The sequence below is a fragment of the Numenius arquata genome, chromosome 4, assembly GCF_964106895.1.
Source record: "Numenius arquata chromosome 4, bNumArq3.hap1.1, whole genome shotgun sequence".
Classification (NCBI taxonomy): domain Eukaryota; kingdom Metazoa; phylum Chordata; class Aves; order Charadriiformes; family Scolopacidae; genus Numenius; species Numenius arquata.
Genome location: NC_133579.1, coordinates 25,577,230 through 25,597,286, shown reverse-complemented (window position 1 = coordinate 25,597,286; position 20,057 = coordinate 25,577,230). Strand labels below are relative to the sequence as shown.

Genomic DNA, 20,057 nt, shown 5'->3' with positions numbered 1-20,057 from the left:
CTCTTCTGGTGATTTAAACCTGCTTACTATCTGATCAGATGATCAGAGAGCTGGCTGAGGGCAGACGATGAGCCTGGGTGGATGGGAGGAAGGAACAGGCTCTCCCTGTGAGAGGCGGTGGCAAGCTGCTCATCCAGCTCAAGCCCTTTTGTGAAACCTTACACTGATGGCGCATTGTACAGCTACTACAGCTGCCTGGTGGGATTCAAATTGTGTATGTACTTGGTATCACGTTTTACTCCACTGAAAGCTGAAGGGACCTCAGGGGGTCAGATAAAAGCATAAACAGACAAAGTTCAGTTTTCAAACAGTATTGCTGCTTTCAGATATGCCAAAAGTTTCTTCAGTTTTAAGACTATACAACTGAATGTGCCAGGGACCAATAAAAGGGAAATGTTCAGATCTGTCCTTCTGCATGTGTCTGTTTGCTTCTTCTTTTGCCTTTTGTTTTTAAGAATCCTGAGACATCCTCATTTGTTTAAATCCAAACAGTATTTTCTGAAAGCTCCCTTCATAATCCATAAATTCATTACCATAATGTTTTTATTTTAAAGAAGTAGCTCCATAGCAATCTATACTGTACTTGGATTTGCTCTTTTTGACTGACCATTGAAGAACTCTTCCTGTTTTCTTTATCCATCTTCCAAATGTGATTGTTTCTGTTTTTTTCAAGTCGTGGTTCTGAGCAAGTAGTATCTTATGGCGTGACTGAGTGATCTGATAAATTGTCTTTAGAAGTAAATTCAGGATGAGTAAAACATTCCAGTTAGGTAGATGTGAGGCACCAGATGAGCAGTGTCACGCTCATCTGAATGAGCGTGAATTAGATGGGTTGGGATGTCGATAGTAAGCAGATAAGCGGTAGTTTTGAATGTTATTGCTCTGCGTGCTTTTACTTTTTTCATTATTTTGGAGGCAGGCAAGCTCTACTGCGTTTCTGTTCTGTGATTGCTGTTTCCACATACTTGTTTTTTCACTGCTTTCATTGCTCTCTGCTTGATGGAATTGCTGTCATGAACACGCACAGACCGGATGAAAACCAGAAGTGTTTCCTACTAAGTGCCAAAGGACAGATGCAGGCTTTTATTATGTTTGCTGTCTGCTATTCAGCAGATCCATTTTAGCCTTCTTTTAAACTTATAGTAAAAACTATAAGGTTGAGGAGTACATTTGCTGTATAGAACAAAATTCAGGTTTCTGTTGTCATCGCTTGCCAAGGAGAGCTGGTTAGGAGGCAGACAGTGTATGGTTACATGACTGCTGTGGTTTGCGTGTAATCTGTGGTCTGCTTAATTCCTTGTTTCGTAAGAGACATAATCTTACATGTAAATAAAGGTGCATTTCATATTATCCTAGGGTGGTTTTTTTTTTTTTTTTTTGTCTCCCTCTTCTTAAGGCTAGTCAGGGAAGACCAACACAAAGATCAAGTAATCAAATCAAGACCTTCTCTTCTTTCATTTGCCTGTTGTAATGATAGCTTAGGAGAAACTCAAAAGAAACCAAACATATTCATCCAGTTTGCAGATGCTCTTCATTGTTCTTGCTGCCTGAAAACGCAGAGAACTGACACTCTCCCAGAGTGTCTGACTCTCTAATAAAATCTTAACCCCAGGGTGTTACTCACACAAACCTTTTTTTTTTAACAAAATTTGAATCATCTCCAAAACATTTAGATGTTTTATGCAACCAGAGGTTGTGAAACTACTACCCATTTTTTAAAAAAATAAATTTAGGTTTTTGTTTCAAAGAATTGTGCATTAATTTATTCTGTCATATTCATTTTTATAAGCATTAGTCTAATGGTTGCTCCTGACTTGTTTATCCTGATAATTTTATCTTGTTTATGATGATGTGCAATTACTTGCCACATGGTAATGTTTCTTTTGCCTGAGTACATCACTAAAATAGCTTAAAGTAATCATTTTTTGGTCTGTAGCTGCTAACAAATCCTGGATTTAATTTTGGAACAAGTTATTTTTGTTGAAATCTCTTAGCTGAAACTGTAAAATTTCATGATCCCTTCCTTAAATTATGATAATCCTTTTATTCACATATATCTGGTACTGTAAGTGCAGAAAAGATAAACTGAACTCGAGCACTGTTTTCAGAACATATTTTATAAATAGAATGGTTTTCTAATTTTACTGTTGTAAAATTTGTTGGTTTATTATTATTTTATTATTTAGTGCTTGCAAGCTGTGAAAAACACTCCCAGTTTTTTTCTTTAGAGGAAAGAATGGTAATAAATGACGTTTCCTGCTGAAGAACCCTTCAAAACAAATACTATGGATTGTATTCTCAATTCTCCTAAAGCTTCTCTGGTATTCCAAGAAGATTTTGTAAACAGTGTTTTTGAACAACTCATGCATTTGTGAATTTAAATAACGCCTAGTTTAGGCTTTGTAAATGGTGATTGGATACATAAATTATCTCAGTGGATCAGAAATTTCCCTTTCTGGGACCTAAAGAAATGGCATCTAAATTCTTAGAAAACAAGCCAAAACAAAACCCCCAAACAAACCAGAAAATAACAGAAAACTGGATATCCATTTCATCACCTCCTGTAGTGCTAGGGGATGTCTGGTGGTTGTTCCCTCCTCTTTCCTTTCCCCAGAGCTATTGTGTGTTTTATAATTTGGAAAGAGGGCAATACTGTCGGCCTTCCCATCACTTTTATTCCAGTGAGTCAAACTGCTCACAGGCCATTCCTCAGCCTCCCTGAAGAGGCAGGAGAGTCACCACCCAGGAAGGTTTTGAGAAGAGGGACACCACCTTTGGCTGTTGTGTTCTTGGTGCCAGGGCTGCTTCACGGGACAGTCTGTTCAGGAACCGCCCTGTGCAATGAAAAGACAAATCAAAGGGTTTTGTCTTTCTCATTTGGGAAACCCTGAGCTTCTTCAATCAACTGCATGCCAGCTAATTATGAAGTCTCAAGAAGTGATACTGGCAGCAGGGAGGTGAGGCAGTTTGGGTTTTGTTTTGCTGCTGTCGCTTTCTGGGGTTGTGTTGAGCAGCTGTTAGAGCAGGAATGCATTTGATGTGGAGGACGCCCATGCTGTACTCGCAGGAATCTAGGAGGAAAAAAACTCATGACCTATAAGCCATAGTGCTAGTCAGGACACCCATTAGCAAAGCCTTTGAAGATAGGAACTAAGGGTTAGAGAGTCTAAGTCTTTGATTGCAACTCTTTGTAGGGAGGACCTGAAGGCAGTAATAACACTGTAGTACACAGATTCATAGGCTTGGAATGTCACCATGACTTTAATAGTCCAAATAATCGCCATTTCTTACACTCCCAGTTGCAGGTATGATTTATAGAGGAACTATAATACATTCCCTGTCCTTTCTAGCTCAGTTTCTAGCATTTAACAATAACCTAATTAGTTCTTTAAAATGTATATTGATTTAACTTATCCGTCTTCTTATTCCTTTTTAATAGCTACTCTGGTGAGAATGTTGTAAAACAGACCTACTACTGCAACTGAGGCTTTGTCTAGACTCTGTAGTTTTAACTTACCTAGTGCAAGAACGGCTTTTATCAATGCAAATTGTGTTGTAGCAGCGGTGACCGTGTCTGTTTATAGCAGGGCAACTATGTGAGTAACTGCAAATGATGTGTGAGTCCTTACGCTGTTGGCACTGGGAATATCTGAGTGATATCATTTCTCTGTCACAACCCTCCCAGTAACCTAAGGTACAAGTCACTTGACCTTCTCTGCCTCTTTTCACCATGTATAAAAATGGGAATAATAACTCATCATTATCCTAGCCTTAAAATACCTGGAGGTACTTTGTTATTACAAGACTAGGGAAAGAGTCCTATAATTACATGGGTAGAAAAACACATTTGTAGAAAGACCAGATGCTTAGGCATACATGCAAATGGGAGATTAAAAGCTTCTCCTCCTCCTCCCTCCGACATAATTTTCTCCAGATTGGAATACTGCACTTTGTACTTTTACAGGGATAAAACTGATTTATCAGACTGAACTCTAAGCTCTCCTAAAATATCAAAGCCTGGGTCATTATCTCAATGTCTAAACTAAGCTAGGCTAAGCACTGCAGACCCAATGCTCATGTTATTCGAGATGCATCTTCATTGCACACTGGCAGAAATCCCGAGTCATTTATTCAGTGGAGTTATATCCTTGTAAAACTCACATAGATGAAAATAGAGCTGGAGCCTCATGTTTCTGCTGTTCCATGAAGATTTGACATCACAGACATATTTTTAATACAAATGACCATGCAAACCTAAGAATTTTGCATATTTTTGATGAATGCTAGTTATTTAGCTCATTTTCATTCCTTTTCTGTGTACTGCAGAATAAAGTGTAGTTCTCTCCTCGCAGGAAAAACTAGGCTTACTCCATGCTAAACCTTCTAATTTCTCTGTGGTGTTGTCTTCAGATTCGCTGGAAACCCACTTGTCCAGATACGGTTGTGCATTCTTCTTATACTTCTTATATGGTTAATTATAAGTTGAAGGAGAATATTTTTGGGTTTAACACAGGGTTATTTTGGTATTAGTCTGGGCTTGGTTTTTAGTATTGTGCACTGCTGCTTTTTTCACTGCTTTCATTCTTTCATCTTGCTTCTGTACCAAAAGCCATTGCCTGTAGTTCTCCAAGCAATGTATTGCTGAAGTAAAATAATTGCACACATATAACTATCACAATAATATTTTTTTCCCTTTTGTGTGTATTGCCTTGAAAGTAAGATTTGAGAAGGCAAAATAAAAATTAGGTCCAAACACCAATTGTTCTGTTTCTTTTGCTAGATGTATCTACGCCAGAGGCTGGAAGAAAATTATTGGATGCCTCTGTAGTGAACGGTGGCCTGGCACCACAAGGAAAGCAGAATGGGGCCACGCAAGTGACAGTGCAGCGCAAGAGACTCCTTAAGGCTCCCACGTTGGCTGAACTTGACAGCTCAGATTCAGAGGTAAAAAAATCAGGACACAACTTGCTTCTTGATTTGTCAGAATTGAGTCTTATTCCTTGATTTGCTGATCTGATCAGATGAGAAGTGACTTTGCAGATTATAATCTGAACTTTCCATGAGTGCTTTGTCAGCCCACAGAACTTCAAAAGCATTAGATCAGACCTCAAAAATGAGAATATTCTTTAAAAAGGTTAAATGCTAATTTTGGCCTTAAACCCAGTATTTACTTATTTTTCTAAATACCCAGTATCTGTCCACAGTGTGTATGTAGCAATTATGCTTTTGGACTGCAGGCAAATGTGTTGTACCCTTCTGGCGCCCGTGCGGAAGCTGTCACTAAAGGCCTCAGATGTGAGGCCAGCCTCACCATACCAGCTGTTAAATAAAGAGCATCAGCTGTGCCAGAGGGGTTGCAGTTTGGTGCAAATGTCAGGGCGTTAGGTTGCTGTGTAGGCTTGGGAAGTAACACCCAACAAATGTTTCACAGACAGGGACAAGCAAATACCACTTAGATGGAGGAAAAAACTTTGAATCCATTCTCTCTCAAATGAAGAGTTAAAGATGTAAAAAAACATAAAAAGGAGAAAAGCTTCTAAAAAGCTCTCTCTTAAAAGCTCCATTATATATGATCCTCAAGAAGTGCCAGCATTACATCCTCAAGAACAAGCTTTGTCTTCTGCACCAGTAGTATTATTAATTGAGTTTGGACCTTTCTGAAAGTTAAGCTGTCTGGAAAGCACATGCAGGCAGGGTTTATTCACAGAGGCTAATTTTAGCCTGGGGAAGGCAGTCTTCCCTGACTCTCTTTCTCTCTAATAAATGGGGAAGGAGGGATTTCCTGACAGGGTGCTTACAAAGGCGCCTAAGCTGAAAGTTAGGAGGCTGAGAATAAATACATGTGGGTAAAAATTTATCTCTTTGCATACTTTCTTGATCTGTGAACGGTTGACCCTCTTTGTACTAGGAGTTGTCCTATGGGTGGCTTGTGTGGATGCATAATTTGGTGCATCTATTCTGAAAGCAGAAGAGATTTGCATTCTGAAGTCGCTCAGCAGTCTTTAAAATTACAATAGAAGCTATATATGAGGTTTTGTTAATATGAATGAAGCTGGGCAGGATGCAGGAATATTAAGACCTGTCAATGAGAATTGGATCTTGAACCTACAGCTTCCCAGCTTGTAGCTAATGCAGCGTGATATTTCACATGGAAAAATGAGCAAAAGTCAGTAAAAGAAAATTTTGTAAAGGGAAATGTGAAGTGATCCTTGTAGAAGGGAGAAATAAGATGTCTGACTGTGACTATGGATTAGGGAATACTGTGCAGACAAGCAAAGTCATATAGAACAAGCTCTGGAACATACAGCAAAAGATAAATTGAAAATAAATCAGCCACATCGAGCTGTCACAGAGAACAGATGCTGTGCTGGTTTGAGTCAACAGAAGTAGCTGGTGAAGCAAATAAGATGATTAAGATGCTCAGCAGAATATTGGTTGGGGCTCAGGAACAGTGCTAAAGTAGTGTAAATAAACAAACTGAAGGGAGTTTGGGTGAAATTTTTCTGAGCTAAAGAGGGGGGTGGGACGTAGAACATTTGAAGAAAGTGAAGATCACTCTGTCAAAATGTCTTATTTTTTTCCTGACTTTTACTTTGCATGTAACACGCAGATGAGCGTGTGTGTTGTCCTGATTGCCTATAAATGACTCGGGCACCTCTTTGCCTGCAATTTGAATTGGGCTTAACCTATTTAGAGTTACTCACTGGGAGTTAAATTATGACTATGTTATGCCCTAAATTACAGGCTGAAAATATCTGCACTGCTGAGCTGAGGACCTCTAAACAAGCTATGATGCAGACGCCTTTTTTTCCCCCTGCATCCCCTTTGTTCTTCTCTCAGCTGTGTTGTGATGCAGCCTATGCCCCAACACTCAGTATTGCCAGCCAGAGGTGAAAGGGAAGGTCTAGTACAGCCTTATGCCCATTTGCTGGCAAGGATGAATATTGTACAGCCCGTTCCTGCTTTCTGTCCTTGCTTTTTTTCTGCATTGCCACTAGAATCACAGTTTCAGAGGGGGAGCAGGCAGTGCCATTTTGCTTTGTGTGGCTGAAAGAAGTAGCAATATAATAGTGATGTTTGATACAGATATAAAAACGTTATCTTCCTAATGAAGCTGCAGCTATCCGGACAAAAATCATGTCAGTAACATATTTAGATGTTTTAAGGTGATGGCCTTTAAAGCTGCAGCTTTCTCAGAACCTGTAGAATTCTAATTGTTTAACTGTCTGTGGAAAAGTGTAGGGTCCCAGATGTTGGGTAAAGCAACTGATGCAGTTAAATGTGCTGCTCGAACTTCCCTACAAGCTTCCCATCACAACTGTTTTGCGGGGTCACTCTTCATGTGTTAAAGTGAATATATTGTTTTGGGATCTGGCCTGCTTTGAGTCCCTTTGCAAAATACTGTGTTGTGGCCTGTATGTGGGAACAGTATACATCACAGTGTCCTCACATACAACGCATACCATTGGGCTAAGCGTAGAGCAGATCACCTGATGGGAATTTGTAAAGGCCTCTGCCCTGTGATGCATGGTGTTCATTGAGGTGATCCTGCCAGCTTTTTTTTTCTGACTTACTGTTACCAAAGAAGGAAATCTTTCAGCCAGTGGAGGTTTTCCTGCTTGCAGTTCACGTAACTAAGGAAATTTGTGAGAGAGAAGCTCAGCCACTTGCTGGATTTTAGAGCAGGTCACTTGTTTGATCTGTAAATCTCAACAGCTTAAATGATGTAAATCTCCTTGGTTAAAAGCGTTCACATTAGAGCTAAAGAGCATTCACACTCAGTCCTTCCACTCTCTTCCTTTGGGAAGCTCCTGTGACGATCTATATCTTCCTGGTGTCTGGTGGCCAAAGACAGAGGTTTTAGGTGAAAGCAAAGGGTTTAATAATTTGGGTGGCATAATGCTTTAGGTAGCTGAAAGGTGTTAGTCAAAGCCCGTTTCATTTATCTTGCAGGAATTGCTCTTGGCTGTTGTGATGAAACGTGCTTATATAATGAATGAGATTTCTTTTCAATACAGAAGAAAGGAGGTACGCACCAAGATTAGGGATTAGAGAACAGTGCAATGGAGATCAGATTAATTTCTCTTTACCTGAGTCACATGTGTGAGTGGCTCTCCTTCCTTTGGAGACTAGAGAAATCCAAGCGCTTATTCCTTGCTAATGTGAGATGTAAAGTTGAGTTAATGTATCTCCTGGAGCTGCAAGTCCTTAGTAGTTCTTGAATACAATGAGGAAAATTAACAGGTCACAATGGATTCGTGCACCTCTCTTCTGATCTTGCTCTTTCATGCAATAGTTAAGTACACTGAATTCCAACCATGTACCATTTTTTCCAGTTTCTAAAAAAATTGAGTGTTGAAAATTCAATTTGCTCAGTGCTGTGTAGAATCAATGTTTTTCCTAGGTCTTCTTCTAGGGTGTTGAGTGATTGAGTGGTGCAAAATATCTTTGATATATAGTGATTTCTGTGTGCTAAGAAGTAGTAAGAGAAGGAAAAACAATCCCTAAGGAATTGTTTCGTTTCTTCTTGCCACACAGGAGGAATCAGTGCACAAATCAACGAGTAGCAGCAGCATCTCGCCCTCACAAGTGGAAGACCCCTCTCAAGAAGGTACCAGCAGCAGAAAGAGTGAGTTTTGATGAGAGCCCAGTGACTGCTTTTACACACTTCTGTCGTCTTCTGTTCTATGAACTTTGTCTGAAATGTTTATAGAAAGCTGAAGCTGACTGTTGTTAATGGAATAAATATCTAAAGCTGAACCCTAGAACCTGCTGAATAGGTCAAATGTGATAAAGGATTGGAAGGCATTAGCCTCCACTGTATGTGGATATCTTTGTGAAACTGAAGGTTTCATACTTAAAGTTGCTGTGGAACTGTACAGGAATGGAGGGTGAATGGGGGGTAGTTTAGCTAAACTCATCTCATAAAAGAATTTGTTGCTGCAGAAACACATTCTCACCTGAGACCAATTTAAATGTTTCCTGCATCTGTGTCGCTGTTGCAGTGAATGTCCTCGGTTGAAAGACACATAGAAATCACCGATATTTCTCATAAGTACCTACTGGGAAGAAGAGAGGATCTGTTCTTTTTTTCTGGCATAGTTATCATAGGCCTTACTGTGTAACAATCTTTTTCATTTGTTTCAAAGTGTTTCAGTTTCACTGGAAAGGTTTTGTAATGAAACATGTAATCTATGCATGTATTTTGTGTGCACGATGGTGAAATAAGTAGAATAAGCCAATACCCTGAAGCATTGAGTTTATATACAATGGTAAGTGGACAGTAGCATGCCTGCATTTTTGCGAGGTTTATGAGTATTCCTATCCTCTCAATCTGGAAAACATGATGAATGTGGTACCTGTCTTGAAGATGTTCTGAGTATGGATGTGTAACTTCAGCCACCAGTAGTGGAAATTCTAGCAAGTCAGTGACTAGTTTAAGTACTGAGCAATGCTATCCAACAGAACTAATTTTTCTATACTGGTTGAATCTTTAGTGCCTCCAAAGTTCTTGCCCATATCATCTACACCACAGCCTGAGAGACGGCAGCCACCTCAGAGACGACACTCCATTGAAAAGGAAACGCCAACCAATGTGAGACAGTTCCTACCACCTTCAAAACAGAGCTCCAGATCACTTGTAAGTGGAGTGGGTGGTAGGAGAGAGAAAAAGAGGCATGCTAAGGGTATAATGAAAATTAAAACTTGGCTTCAGTGTGATTAGAACTTGACTCAAAGAAAACTCCTCAATTCAGAAACAGCCTTTGGCTACTAAAGACGTTTTGACATCAAGATTTGAACTTTGTCTCTCTAGCCTATTTATCCAAAATCCCAGGTACAGGTGCCTCAGAAAACATTTGCACTTTGATTAGGACTCTGGGTAAAGCCACGTGTCTTGATTTTATTTCAGAATGTTACCAAAACAGATGAACTTCACTTTACTGATTTTCCATTTGAATAGAGGCGATTCCAAAGCAGTGGATCTATTTTGGGATTTGGGGGAATTTTCTAGTTGTTGGGAGTATTTTAGTTAATGGCTGAATGAATGGAATGGTTTCTTTTCTTCCCACCTTAAGAACTTGTGTGGCAATGTTTATACATGTGAAAGCTCTTTCCATAATCTAAAAAGTTTGTCTGTGTTGCTTTGTTGAAGTTACTGAGGCAAAAACCTGTATTACTGCTTGAAAAGAAAGTACAGCACATTTGATCAATTAGCTTTAATTGAGAGCTGTTTTCCAACAGAGTATAAACAGCAAAGGGTATGAAATCCTGGTTCGTTTATGCCGACATACTGATTAGTGCTTTGTAGTTTCATGCAGGATATGTTCCTCATCTTTTTTCCTACCAGCAGGGTTTTGAAGTATGCCCCATGAGGTGCTGGTGAATAGAGAAATCGATAAACACATCCTGGTTTTGAAAGAAAAGGAATTTTCACTCACCCCATCTTTTAGTGCAGTGGTATTAATGGGCTTTGAAGAGTGTTCTTGTTGGCCCAAGAGATGGTGGCCAGGATCCAAACCTATTAGATGATGAAGTTGAACGGTAACAAGAAAATAATCTCCAAATATTCCCACAAGACACTTCCTCCTCTTCTTCTCAGAGGGTCTGCTGGATTTTATTTATTATATCCTTCAAACCAGAGTGTAGTTTCTCACTCCAGGTGAAGGTCAGGTAGTAGTATATTGATAAACACACAGCACAAGTAGACTTCTGCCAGAGTGAACCTGGAGCAGAATGTATTGCACCAGAATCAAGCTGGAGGGTACCTTCAGCATGCATATATAGACAGTGCCATATCAAATGGATTGCCCCGTCATCGCCTGCTGCGCTCGCTATGTGTGGAAACACAAGCTTTATTTTCTGATAGGCCCAGAGTCATTCACAGGCATATTGTTTAAAGGGAGGAGGGGAGAAAGCATTATATGTTATACTGAAGCATTTGCTCCATCGCGCTTTTAGTGTATCTAAATGTGTTACGTCGTAGTACTGATCACATATGTATTTGGGAGGGGATTGTGCAACTTAAAAATCTTACATATGAGGCTGTTAGTTAAAATAGGTCAACCAAGTTCTTAACACGACCTTTTTGCCCACATACATATTTTCCCTCTGTCAGTCTGTTCACTGGCATATGCCTAGAAGAATACATAGAAAATAAAACAATTGCAGAAAAAGTAATTCAATTATTCTGCTCCCCCCTAAAAATACTAAAGAAAAGGAGAAAAAGACATTAGATAACTCAGGCTAATGTGGGAACACACGGGAAAGGGTTTGCTAGTTTCTTTTGTGCTTGGATTTTTTGGTGGTTTGGGTTTTTTTTTAATCTTTAGAGAACTGTCACCCAGCTTGGTTTTGACTATGAAGTGAGAAAGAAAATCAGTAGTGAAATGATGTTGTGTTAATAAGAACCTATTTTATTTGATGCCTAGAGTGCTAATTCTTCAACTTGGCAATAGTGCCCTCTAGGGTGTGATGGACAACTCCCACAATACTTTTGTTTTTCGTTTTGGTAGATGGTTTCTGATATGCTGGCACCGGCCCAGTTCCACGCTTTGGTTTACTGCAAGTCTTTCCTTCCCCGGAGAGACGCCAGCTTCTTTCAGTGGCTGCACCAGATGCTGCATATGTAACATTGCCGTTCCTGGAGCGAACGCTTCTCAATACATGTAGAATATTATTTATTTTTTATTTGACTTCATACTTCTTCATCCCTTCCTCCAGGATTGATGGAGTTTCATTTCTTATCACCTGCTCCCGTGACCGCAGTTTCTCTTCAAGGTGAAAGAGACCTCGTCAATAAATAGCCCTCAATGCCAGTGAAAACAGGCAGGGCTTTGCTACAGTCTCTTAGCAGGATTAGCAAGAAACTGCTCTGTCTTGCATACTAACGATGGTTTTGTGAACTGGCATCTCATCAGAGTTAGACCTGAGTAGGTGGGGAGGGGAAACAAACTTGGAAAAATGCCAAACGTAGTCCTTTTGATACGTCACCCTCCCAGCGCTACACGGAAAGGCAGGGCAGCTCAATGATTCTGGGGGTTCGGCCCTGGTGGTGTCCTTGCTATATATAGTGAGCTGACCTGGTGCTTTACTCGGTGAGATGAAGCCAGTGTCCTGAGATGTACATATGGATGCCTTTGTAGTCTGTTTGCTTTTTTCATTATTATTATTATTATCTTTTCTTTTTTTCATGACCCAAAGGACCAAAGCTAATGGTTTCATTTATACACAGCATTCGCTTCTTTGCTTCCTATCTATTGTTCAGGTTCCTAGGATAACCAGTTTATTTCCAAGGATGACTTTCAGACCACTTTTTTCAACTATGCAAACAGCTTCTCTGCTCAGCTCTCATCCCGTTGAAGCAGCCATGTGCGGGGTGGCAGGGGCTATGTACTATCTCTGTGAGAGAGCTTTTGCCAGCAGGTGGAAACCCGCAAAGGTTTGCCTCTTTTTGCTGGCTTTGGAAATCACCTTCACCAGCATGTTCCCTCCTAGGGGAGCACTTCCTAAGCTGTGGCAAGAATTAAAGCTTAGGCTGGGACATTGCACCTGATTGACGTTGATTTCAATGTGTGTAGGATATTTGTGTGTCTTCAATCACCTCACGGGGAAAAGAAATCAGTTCTAAAGGACAGCAAACTAAAAATGCAACATCACAAGATTGTCAATGGGACAGACCTTAAATGTTACAGCACATGAAGATCCTGCAGCAAAAATCCAGCAAAGCTGTTGTAATCCTTGGACTATGTTGAAAAGAATAAGGTTCTGTGTCTCTAACAAGATACACTATGTAGAATGGAAGGGCATTTGCAATCTGTTTTACTTGAAAACCTACATATGGTGTTGGTCCTCAGCACACTTATGTATCAGAACTTGCAGAATAACTAGTAACTATGTACCAGGAAGGCAAATCCACTGAAAATAAAAATGAATTCATTTATCCCCATGTAGAAATGAACATGAATAATTTAATTTTTTCCATCTTTTTCATGTCCTGACCAGTAAGTGAAAGTGTGAAACCTATTGCAGGAGAATTTATAGTTAAGATATCCAGCGACTTCTTAGAAACTTTTAGTCTGCAAAAGCAACAAGAGTTTAGAGTACTTAACTAATTGTGAATTGCAGAATTTTAGAGACAAATCTGGCACTTGTTCGTATTGCAGTTTACTAGGGCAGCTCATTTGAATACCTACTGACATCCTTTGATGAGAAGTTTTACAAGGAATATATTAGTGTAAAAATGTGTTAGTCATAAGGACTTACTAGGTGTGTGTATGCTGAGAATGACCTACTAAGCACTTTTTTCACATTATGGATATGTAATTCTTACTACCTGATTTTCCTGAGTAAAAAAAAAAATTACACGCATACACCTTGTTATTACGGTGTATATAATAAGATTGCAAAGTCAAAGTGTTAAGCCAATTCTCATGAGGACCATGGAAACTTCCAGTTCAAGATAGTATTTTCTAAGTAAGATTTTTTTTCCCTTTAAAAATAAGGATACTGACTCATCTTTAATATTAAAACAAGTATTGAGTCCAATTCTAGAAAATCAGGACCATTCAAACCACATTTTGTCTTTAGTACGTTCTGTTGTATGCAAGTGTTGCAGAGAGCTGAAGTTTTCTCTCTTGGAGCTGCCTAACTTGGGTGCAGATCATTGTTGGGAGTTTGAGCAATAACTCCAAAGCATCACTGTTTAATGACGTTTAGTCAGAGCTCAGCTTAATTTTAATTAATTTCAATGCCTTAGAACTAGTATTGAAACAAAGTATTTTCTCGTGTACTTATTTCTATTCCGAAAAGAAAAAGAAAAATAATCAAGCCGTTTTCTGAAACCAGCATAATATTTATCTTTCATTTAATGTTGCATTAACATTTTGTTGTCCTTGTGTAACCTCTGGAATTAAAACATTAGCATTTAAACATGTGAACATTTTCTATGTTTCCCCTGTTGCCTGCTAGCGATTTCTATTTGCTTTAGTGATAATCATTTTCGATTGGTACAACAACAGGCCCACACTATTCCCCTAGTACCTGCTCTACACTTATAGCAGATCCGCAGACTTTCTTCAAAGGAGCAATATTCCCTGACGTCATCGTTCTGTAAATTAAAGGAATGGGCGTTCATGAGGGGGGAAGGAAGAGCTTCAAGTAAGAAATTTGTTTCTGAAGGACTTAAAGCTCTGATTGATTACAGGCATTCAGTCAGCCTCATTCACCTTGGACAGTTTCTCCCAGTCTCCCACGATGCAGAATTGAGGGGTTTTGCTGGCATTGTGTGCATCACGCTTTCCCACCCACTTCCTCTCCCGGCTCACCCCGGCCTTCAGCCGTGCCTTCTCCATGGCGAGGCAGTTGCTATGGGAAGAACCCCGAGTGAAACGCTGAGAGCTGCTGGTTAGCTGTAAAGTTGTTCATAAGGAACAGAGGGGATTTTGTTTTGGCTGTGCAGTTTTACACCTCAGAGCAAATTGCAGTTGCTTTTGGTGTAGTTTGTTCTTTCCAGAAAACTAGGCATTCTATGCCCCAAAGGTTTAACTGGCAAATCTAACAAAGTTAACTCAATTCTAGTCTTTTGTGGGGTACCTTAAACAGAGTGAAGTTTCTTTGTGTTCCCTTTCTAGATAGGTAAGACAACAGTTTTTAAAAATGTGGTGGTTCCTAAATGCTAATGTTTGCCAGGTCTGCAATGTAGAAAGATTTTCTTTTTAATCTAACGGAAAGACAGAACAGACCTCTGAGTACATGGAAATAGAACATTTCACTGCTAATCCGATTCATCACTTCAATTTGTAAACGAGATCTCCAAACTGTCAGCCATGTCTTTGTATTTGCAGGAGAAATTTCCTTCGTTTATTCAGAGAGCATTACATGTCATTGTCATTACCCCACAGTAGCCCCTCCGGGCTGGCTGAAAAGGTTCGCTAAGCATAAAGCGATGGGAGTTCCCACAGAGGTTTCTGTCTTTCTGTTGGAAATGTATAATCAACTACAGGGTTGGATTACAAATTGGGCTGGTGCTTTTTATTCTCTGGTACCGAATTCAGGAGCTCTCTACTCAGTATTCTCCTAAATGCTGTAATACAGAACAGACGCAAAATTTTGTAAGTGGGAAGTTGTGTTGTTGGTCTCTATTTGAGTCTCTGCCATTAATAAGGCAACACTGGGTAGCAAGTTTTCCTGCTTTATATTTGGAGATTATTCTATAAAGCTTAAATTGCTGCTGTTACTTTCCTGGGGCAGAAAGGAAAAATCTTCTGCCTGAACTGCCGTAACCTTTTGTAGTCTTGGTGGGATTCTGGTCCTGTGAGCACCGAGATGTGGTACCACTGAATAAAAATTTCTGCTAGAATGGGCTACTAACAACTTTCCTTGGCCACTCTGGGCACCACAAAGTCTCAGAGAAATTGTGTGACTTCAAACAATGTACTTAATACCATCTGCCAAATTACCTTTTCCCTTTCAAATTACAAAGCCAAACGTTGATTAATTTGAAACAAATCTTTGTAATAAAAGACAAACGCAGAAAAGGGTCGAGTGGTTTGAGGAGGAAAAATGAAGAGAACTGTCATTGTTGTGAAGGCTGAACATCAGACCATTTAGATCACACTTACACAGTCTCCCACGGTTTGAAACTCATGTGATGCCCATGAATGAGCCAGTGCTATTCCAGTTTGAAGGGAGAAACCCTCTATTTCTGGAGTTACTAACCAGGTGGCTGGTTGTCTAGGTTGAAGTCTGGAAGAAGCCATTTGGCTTTGAAATAATACAGGGTTTTTGGCTTCCAGGAGGAGTTCTGTTACCCGGTGGAATGTCTGGCTCTGACGGTGGAGGAGGTGATGCACATCCGTCAGGTGCTGGTGAAGGCGGAGCTGGAGAAGTACCAGCAATACAAAGATGTCTACACTGCTCTCAAGAAAGGAAAGGTAGGGCTGGGTCTGTGGAGGCTCTGAAGCTTATTGAAGGAGGCTGGTGCCGCAAGCCTCCTGTTTACACATTTGTTTCTTACCCTGTATTGGGGAAGAAGGAATATCCACCAACTTCTCCCTAAACATAAAATGTGGGTTAGCTTCCTTGAATTTTGTGCAGAAACTTCAAAACTTTCCATGGAAATACCTTATTTATTTAGATTGTCTATAAAAATGCAGTAGTGTTTGAAATTATCAGCGTATCTGTAGGTGTATGTTTTAAACTTCATTGAGTAAAGTGATTTCTGCCCCATGCCTTCTGCAGTATTTCTATTCTAGAAAATAGAGTAACAGCTAGCAGTAGGAAATTACAGCTGGTTTTTCACATGAATCCTCACTGTCAAGCAAAGAGAGAATGAAAGCCTTCAGAGAAAAAGACCAGAGAAAAATGGTTTAGTGATGGTTTTTATCAGAGTTAGGTTGATGATTGGACTAAATGATCTTAAAGGTCCCTTTCAACCTAGACAATTCTATGATTCTGTGAAGTCAAGACAACATGTGACCCCTGAAGAAGGTTTAATATTAGAGAATCCATTAACTAACGCTTTTTTTTTAATGTAAACTGCAGATTGGGTATTGGTATTTACCAGTAGAATCAGTGTCCTTTTCTTCCACTTTTGACCTGTGCTTCTTGAACACCTCCAGCAAGTGTATTTTGACTTCACAGTGTATTTTACCTACAGGCCTACCTGTGTCTATTATGCAGATTTAATTTAAAGATGTAATACATTTAAAGCAGAGGAACAATAATCTTAAAATGTCATTCATTAGATTCTCCTGATGCATATCATCGTGATATATAAAGTTTAGTAATGAGCTTTTATCAAATCTCAAAGTAAGTTGATGCTTTAATTAATTTGCCCCGCTATTAAAATTGTTCACTTTTATTTCCAACCAAATTTATCTAGCCTCACTTGAATCTTTGGATCTCAATATGTCATCTTTTGTTTGACTGCAAAACTTCTCATTGTTCAATGCCTTTCCTGCCTAGAAGTGTTCTTAAAGTTGTGATCCCTACCTCCTTTGAATAAACTGAATAGATGGGATTTATTTTCCCACTATAAAGAAGGTTTTCCTCAAGTAAGATTACTATCTCCTGGATGTCCTCTAGTTTTCAGGAATGTAGGATTGGAAGAAAATCATCAAATGTTATCACAGGCAAAATCTTTGTGTCTCAGAGCCTGACCCACATGGTTAGGAACAATTTCCAGCCGAAATGTATTCATGGCTGAATTTATGCCCATTTGTTCTTGTGTTCTTAAGTTGTAAGTTACCCGTCCTTACTGCTGTTACTCTTACTTTCCCATTGCTTTTTTTGTGTAGTAATGATAGAAAAATCAGTGAGGGAGGAGTAAAAATAAGTTAATAATTAACTGGCAAGTATTTAATTAAAGGTTAAAAATGAAAGGAGTATTTCCAAATATATGAAGATACAATTCTAGACCATTCTTTTCAATATCATCTTAGAAGTATGGACCCCAGAACTGTATGTAGTACTGCAGCTGTGGTCTCACTGATGGCGACTGACAGATGAAGTCATTATTGTGCAGGACTTTGCCTAACGTTGTGGACTCCTCTGTTCTTGTTTTAGCTCTGCTTTTGCTGTCGAACAAGAAGATTTTCATTCTTTACCTGGTCTTACACTTGTCAGTTCTGTAAGAGGTAAATATTCAATATCTGTTAATAAATGAGTACTGTTTCAGAAGAAAAAATACTGATTTATACGTTAGAAACCTCCAGATGTTTCTGCTGCATACTGTTGTTTGTTTTTGTTTCTGTAACAGTTGATGTTAAAAAAATTATGCAAAACCAGTTCCTTCCCAAGTGACAGAATTGCTTCCTTTGAATGAAACTCTTGGCTAAAAGTGAAAGAAACACTCATTTGTCTTTTATGCTCATGGGACAGTAGATGGAATTTATTCAGACTCCCCAGTCAACAGTTGCGTAATCTCTGTTGTTGGGGAAAACATTTCAGGTGATTTACCTTTTGGATTATTTTTGGAGTATTGGTGGGAGAAGGGAAAAGGAATCATTTGCAGGCAAAATGAAGAATTTTAAGTTGAGCAGTGAGACAGTAAGTCTGGAGATCTGTGGAATCACTGAATGTGAAATCCACAGGAATTACTGTGCCACTTACCAAAGGAGGTTTCTTCAGAGAAAAAGCCGTCTCTTTCATTTTGTTTTTTTTTTCCTATTTTTTAATTTAGCTGTAGTTCTTGTTTAGCATTTCTCCTTGCTTTTGACTTCATGTTACGAGTGAAGGTATTACACTGAAGAAACTTTAAAAATGAAAATGTTTGTTTAAGGGGAGGATGGGGGAAGGATTCGAACTCGTGAAAACATTTATCTCTGATTCTTGATTTAAATGGAATTTTTCCCAGTGAAATGATTCATGCTCTTGCTTTCTTCCACAGGCCTGTATGCTCACAGTGTTGCAAAAAAGTAAGTCAACAAACTTACGGCTAGATTCTTTCTAAAAAGCTGTAATCTTTGTAATGATACTGCATGTTCCTCCTGCTATTCTCAACAGATGCGGTTGCCATCAAAGCCATATTCTACTCTCCCCATCTTCTCACTGGGACCTTCAACCTTGCAAAGAGGAGAAAGTTTTATGAGGCCAGAGAAACCCTCTACCAGTCACCACCGATCGCTGCGGAGCATGTCCAGGTGAGAAACAACCCTAGCTCACGTGTGTCTCTTGGAAATGCTTCCAAAGTGTTTCATACTGAGTTATCATTCATAAGGAAGATGCTGTCTACCTGTTTTGTGGTTGTCAGTGTTTCTAATGCTTGTAGTAACTTTTCCGAAGCCTGAAAATCCATGTCTCTTCCACTCATTGCTGTGACTTACAGAAATAGCAATACTAACAGCATGGCTTAAACCTTTTTCACTTTACAGGTGAAAAATAATGAGAGTCTGGAACAACTGTGTTTCTGTAGCACCTCCGCAAAAATATCCTTAGCATGGCTTTTTCTGGTGCGAATAGACTCTCCGGAGATAAGTTTTGCAGGCTTAGAATCAGTCACTGAATGGGAATTCAATGATGTCTTCCACAGATTTATCTTTGTTTTCCCTAATTTTTCTAATTAATTTTAACTATTTTTTTTCACTTTGACATTATCAAGTTATCTACTGGTTTTATATCTTATGTGCAGATGGTTGTCAAAGCTAATCTGAGAAATTAAATATAAAAGAAATGATCCTTTTTGAGGTCATCTACAGCATAAAACCTCTGCATAAATCACTAGTGCTACGATGCTGTGTCAAATTAGCCAAACACATTGTCTCTTTATATTTATTAATAAGGTTATGTTTGCTAAGGTAAATGTTACACATACCCTCAGTTAGTGACCCTGCAATCTTGCTGGCAGAAGCTTTCCTCTCTGGTGTTTGGTCTCCTGGTGTCATTTTTGGGACAGGAGAAAGGAAGATTTAAATCAAGACCATTCTGATGTGCTGTTTCCTGAAGGAAAACACTGCCTTGCTGCTAAATAATGTGACACGTCCTGCTCTTTTGCCTTTCAGGTTGACCTCAAGGTCCAAATCTGTGGATAAGTCACATGAAGAGTTTCCCAAAGAATTAATGGAGGACTGGAGCACGATGGAGGTGTGCGTGGACTGCAAGAAGTTTATTTCAGAAATCATCAACTCCAGCCGGCGCAGCCTATCTCTGGCCAACAAGCGAGCCAGGTTAAAAAGGAAAACGCAGTCCTTCTACATGTCATCGCCGGGAACCTCTGAGTACTGCCCCTCTGAAAGGACTATCAATGAGATCTGAGCCTTGTGCCTTTTCCTTTGCTTTTGTCTTCATGAGGTCATCATCCATGGGCAAGGTCACTGAAACTGGATTATCATCCCGTTGCTTCAGTTTCACCTGACTGGCTTGAATTTGCATTAGGTCACAAGATTTCCTACTCCAACGGTTCCCAGAGACGCGGGACGCTATGTTTGGATCTGTGCAGAATGATACGCAATGGGTCAGCTGCTTGCACTGGAAGGAAATCAATAGATTGAAATTGTTGCCTCTTTTGTATGTGCGCGTTGAAACTAGAAAGCCTTTTCTTGCTTTCAATCTTTTTTTAA

At 39.5% G+C, this 20,057-nt stretch overlaps 1 protein-coding gene across 1 annotated transcript in view; it reads left to right on the top strand.

Annotated features, from left to right (window-relative positions):
• SPIRE1 (spire type actin nucleation factor 1) overlaps positions 1–19,752 on the top strand; it is a 124,324-nt gene extending 104,572 nt beyond the window's left edge. The window contains exons 9-16 of the mRNA XM_074146358.1: positions 4,781–4,944; positions 8,539–8,629; positions 9,498–9,640; positions 15,795–15,932; positions 17,566–17,636; positions 18,389–18,416; positions 18,505–18,641; positions 19,500–19,752. Of these exons, the coding sequence (XP_074002459.1) occupies positions 4,781–4,944; positions 8,539–8,629; positions 9,498–9,640; positions 15,795–15,932; positions 17,566–17,636; positions 18,389–18,416; positions 18,505–18,641; positions 19,500–19,752 (1,025 nt within the window). The remainder of the gene's footprint in view (positions 1–4,780; positions 4,945–8,538; positions 8,630–9,497; positions 9,641–15,794; positions 15,933–17,565; positions 17,637–18,388; positions 18,417–18,504; positions 18,642–19,499) is intronic.
• Positions 19,753–20,057: the final 305 nt, after the last annotated feature.